Here is a 4999-nt window from a genome sequence, read left to right as displayed (position 1 = left end):
AGCAAATCCAGCAGACTGCAAATCAATCTGCAAAGTTCCTAGTGGAGAAAGGTGTGTTTCCTGTGAAGCAAGTGCAAAATCATTTCCTTAATGGTATTTATTAAAAGACATTCCGTTGAGATGAATTGAGTAGCCTTTTCAATCCCAAATATGCCGCAAGACATTTGCGTTCTCTCAGACAATAAACGCAACATAGGTAGTGTTCACTTAAAGGAGAAACCTTTCACCTGTGAAATATATGACAAGAGCTTTTTATGAAAACAGGAAGCTTTTGTTTCACATCAGAACGTTTCACGGAAAAGAAGCCGTATGAGTGAAATTTGTAAGAAATCGCATCACTATTCACAAAGCCTTAAAAGGCATCTCAGATATCAAACTGAAGAAAAATAGAAAAAAACTTTTAATTTCTTGCTCTAGGTTTTCAATTCTACTATCCCTTAAAGGGCACCAAGATCTGCATGCATTCACTGAAGAAAAGTTTTTTTGTTTAAAATACGTGGCAAACAATATTCTCAATCATAAAACGAAAACAAAAGGCAAACGAAAGATAACTCGTTTACATCCGAATTCTGTTACAAGAAATTCTTTGACCCATCTCACCTGAGAAGTCACGAAAGTGTTCACACCAGAGAGAAATCATTTTCATGCGAAATTTGCAAAAAAGACGCTTTCAGAGAGTTCGAGTGTGAAAAGACATCTAAGACTGCATACTGATGAGAAAATTCACTTGTCCTGTGTGTAGTTTTACGTTATCGGCTCTACATTCCCTTAAAAAGCACCAACAACGCAACAATCTGTGCGAAGAAAAGCCCTTTTCTTGTAAAATTTGTCACAAACAATTTTCTCAATCAGCTTATCTTAAAAATGACATCTAAGATTTCATTCTGGTGAGAAACCTTTTCAGTGCGCAATTTGTAATAAGAAATTTTCTGTCAATTCCAGACTGGAAATACATCGAAGAATACATGATAGTGAGATACCTTTTCCATGCGAAATTTGCAACAAGAGATTTTCAGAAAGTTCTCTGAAAAGTCATCTGAGTTCGTACTGGTGAAAAACCTTTTCTATGCAAAATTTGCAGCAAGATGTTTTCACACAGTTCGCATCTGAAAAAACATCTAAGAATTCACACTGATGAGAAACCTTTTCTATGCGAAATTTGCAACAAGAAGTTTTCAAACAATTCGAGTCTGAAAAGTCATCTAAGAGTTCATACTGGGGAGAAACCTTTTTTATGCGAAATTTGCAACAAAACGTTTTCAGACAGTTATAGTGTGAAAAAACATCTAAGAGTTCATACTGGTGAGAAACCTTTTCTCTGTGAAATTTGCTGCAAGAAGTTTTCAAACAATTCGAGTCTGAAAAGTCATCTAAGAGTTCATACTGGGGAGAAACCTTTTTTATGCGAAATTTGCAACAAAACGTTTTCAGACAGTTATAGTGTGAAAAAACATCTAAGAGTTCATACTGGTGAGAAACCTTTTCTCTGTGAAATTTGCTGCAAGAAGTTTTCAAACAATTCGAGTCTGAAAAGTCATCTAAGAGTTCATACTGGGGAGAAACCTTTTTTATGCGAAATTTGCAACAAAACGTTTTCAGACAGTTATAGTGTGAAAAAACATCTAAGAGTTCATACTGGTGAGAAACCTTTTCTCTGTGAAATTTGCTGCAAGAAGTTTTCAGACAGTTCAAATCTGAAAAATCATCTAAGAATTCATAATAGTGAAAAACCTTTTCAATGTGAAATTTGCAAGAAGGAGTTTTCAGATAGTTCGACTCTGAAAAGACATCTAAGAGTTCATACTGGTGAGAAACCTTTTCAATGTGGAATTTGTAATAAGAAATTTTCTGCCAATTCCAGACTGGAAATACATCGAAGAATACATGATGGTGAGAAACCTTTTCTATGTGAAATTTGCAACGAGAGGTTTTCAGAAAGTTCCAGTATGAAAAAACATCGAAGTATTCATATTGGTGAAATACCTTTTCTATGCAAAATTTGCAGCAAGATGTTTTCACACAGTTCTCATCTGAAAAAACATCTAAGAGTTCATACTGGTGAGAAACCTTTTCTCTGTGAAATTTGCTGCAAGAAGTTTTCAAACAATTCGAGTCTGAAAAGTCATCTAAGAGTTCATACTGGGGAGAAACCTTTTTTATGCGAAATTTGCAACAAAACGTTTTCAGACAGTTATAGTGTGAAAAAACATCTAAGAGTTCATACTGGTGAGAAACCTTTTCTCTGTGAAATTTGCAACAAGAGATTTTCAGACAACTCGAGTCTGAAAAAACATCTAAGAGTTCATACTGGGGAGAAACCTTTTCTATGCGAAATTTGCAACAAGAAGTTTTCAGACAATTCGAGTCTGAAAAAACATCTAAGAGTTCATACTGGTGAGAAACCTTTTCTCTGTGAAATTTGCAAGAAGAAGTTTTCAGACAGTTCGACTCTGAAAAGTCATCTAAGAGTTCACACTGGTGAGAAACCTTTTCTCTGCATAAGTTGCAACAAGAAGTTCTCATCCAGGTCGAGTCTGAAAAGACATCTAAAATTTCATACTGGTGAAAAATATTTTTAATGCGAAATTTGCAACAAGAAAATTTCAAGTAGTTCTCTGAAAAGTCATCTAAGAGTTCACACTGGGGAGTGTGAACTCTTAGAAGATTAAAGAATACTTTCACTTTTTCTTGTGTAGCTCTACGTTTTCTGCTATACATTTACTTAAAAAGCACCAAAAACGCTACCATCCTACTGATGAAAAGCTTTTTACGTGTAATATATGTGGCAAACAATTTTCTGAATCAGACTCTTAAAAAACACAAAAATAACACCACCGATTGCTCCTTTTCACGAAAAATTCTTCGAATGGTTTAACCTGAGAAGACACGAAAGAGTTCCCATCATAGAGAAAGTGTTTCCATGTGAAATTTGCCAAAAGAATTTTTCATTCGAGTTTGAAAAGTCATCTAAGAATACTGATGAGGAAACATTCACTTGTTATGTGTCGGCTCTATGTTTTCAACTCTAAGCTCCTTTAAAAAGGACTAGAAACAGCACCGTCTGACTAAAGAAAAGCTTTTTCGTGTAAAATATCTGGGGAACAATTTTCTGAATAAGGCTATCTTAAAAATCCTATGAAAAGGCACACCAAAGTTGGTTCCTTTTCATGCAAAATCTGTCACAATAAATTTTTTGGCTGGACTCACCTGAAAAGACACTAAAATGTTCACACCGAGAAACTTTTTCCATGTTTAATTTGCAGCAAGAGGTTTTAACAGAGTTCACATTTGAAAACACACCTAAGAGTGAGAAACGGAAAACATTCTCACAAAACTAAAATCTTGTGACCCACTGAAGAATTCAACACACCTAATTCATGAAAATTAGCTGTGTTGGATATAATAGAAATTCATGAGAATTCAACACAGCAGTGGTTGGTGAATGTGTGTCCTTGTCACATGTACAATTATATTTGCATTTCTCCAAGTCGCCCTTTTAAGCACAACTTAAAAGTATTCCTTGTGAATGGGTTTATTATTATTTGTTTACCGAAATTAAATAATACATTAATGAGAAACACTGCTTTTCCAAGTGTTACTTGAGTTTTAAAAATATACTTGAGTGGACTAAAGGAAAAGTGAACGCAAATTTATCAAAACAGTGCAAAGGAAATGAGTTTTTATATCACACAAAAATTGAATTCTTGTAGACATTGTTTAGTGCTATGTGTTAGAAACTGCTAATACCAAGCAGAGATTTTCCGGAGTCACTTCAAGGGTTCACTTTTTTTTTGCTTAATTTTTGCTACTACCTTTGAAATAAAATCCTGTCGAAGGAATGGATACACTGTTTCGCTAACCGGCTACCAGCTATTTTCTGGTATTTATGGTATTCGGTCGGTTCTCGCATGTTGGTTAAATTAAATCGATGGCTTCGGACTTGACGATGAAAAGAGAAAACAAAAATCTGTTTCAGAGAACTGTTCGAAGAACTTGGTGTTTCTTGTACGAGGCAGATGAAAATAATTGCAGTTCATTGATTATTTTTTACTGTGAGAACTCTTGAGTGAATGTTGTACATGCTGATATCTAGTAACCATGAAACTTTCCAGTTGTGTAGCCACAGTAACCCTCGTTCTTTGAAGTTCATATGTTTCAAGATCGTCAGAGTATGTAAGAACACGAAAGCAATGAAAGTGGGAAGACAGCAGCAACTACTATACGGGAATGCGCAAATTCACTTTACAGGTTTTAGATATTTTTTCATCCTGAATATCAAAGAGGTCTTTTTCAGTGAATTTTTGGGTGAATAAAATTTTAGTTAATTAGTTTTACTGTATTCATTATTGGTTTATTATTTTTTATTTTGGTTTGCACTACCATATCATATGTTCCACGTTTTTTAGTTTAGTGTGAAATGAGAATTGTTTTCATTTACTTTCAAGACAATTTATTACGAGTAAAATGGGAATTACAAATTGTAATTGCAAAGCAATTTCGGCTGACGAGCTTCACTTTCTTTAATTTAATAAAATGCAGTTCTTTTTATGAAGTGAGAATATTTTAATAATATAATTGCTTTTAACAAATACTCGTTTTAATGTATAAATTTTTAAAAAGGTCATATTGTTTTCTATTTTGGAAACATTTACAGTTGACTGTAAATGCCAAGTGTATTTATCGTTAATTATTAAAACTTCAGGCATTATATCATTTATTAATATATATTACAATCACTGCATTATAAAATAATAAAATTGGTTTTATGGAAACCAAATGAAAATGCCAGTCATACTGGCCGCAAAGACAAAACACAAATTACTCAAGTAATAACTCCAGCTATACTGCACTCTGATGTTAAAACACTACTTCAATCCTAACCAAGTGTCACATACCAGACTTCATTCTCTCAACTACGTTAAGTAGTGATTGTTACTGACATCACAGTCACTACTTAAAAGCCACCCTTAGATTCCACACTCCCGAATCAAAAAATTGG

General features: G+C 33.9%; 1 protein-coding gene across 1 annotated transcript; it reads left to right on the top strand.

Annotated features, from left to right (window-relative positions):
• The first annotated feature begins 749 nt into the window (after positions 1 to 749).
• LOC150093454 (uncharacterized) lies at positions 750 to 4534 on the top strand. Its single transcript, XM_090413656.1, has one exon. It carries the CDS (start codon positions 1086 to 1088, stop codon positions 2577 to 2579), a length of 1494 nt encoding a protein of 497 aa, XP_090269782.1. The 5' UTR covers positions 750 to 1085; the 3' UTR covers positions 2580 to 4534.
• The last annotated feature ends 465 nt before the right edge of the window (positions 4535 to 4999 follow it).

Source organism: Typopeltis vanoorti, chromosome 24 (genome assembly GCF_054136105.1).
Source record: "Typopeltis vanoorti isolate ZY-2024b chromosome 24, IOZ_Tvanoo_1.0, whole genome shotgun sequence".
Lineage (NCBI taxonomy): Eukaryota > Metazoa > Arthropoda > Arachnida > Uropygi > Thelyphonidae > Typopeltis > Typopeltis vanoorti.
This window is presented reverse-complemented; position numbering and strand designations above follow the sequence as displayed.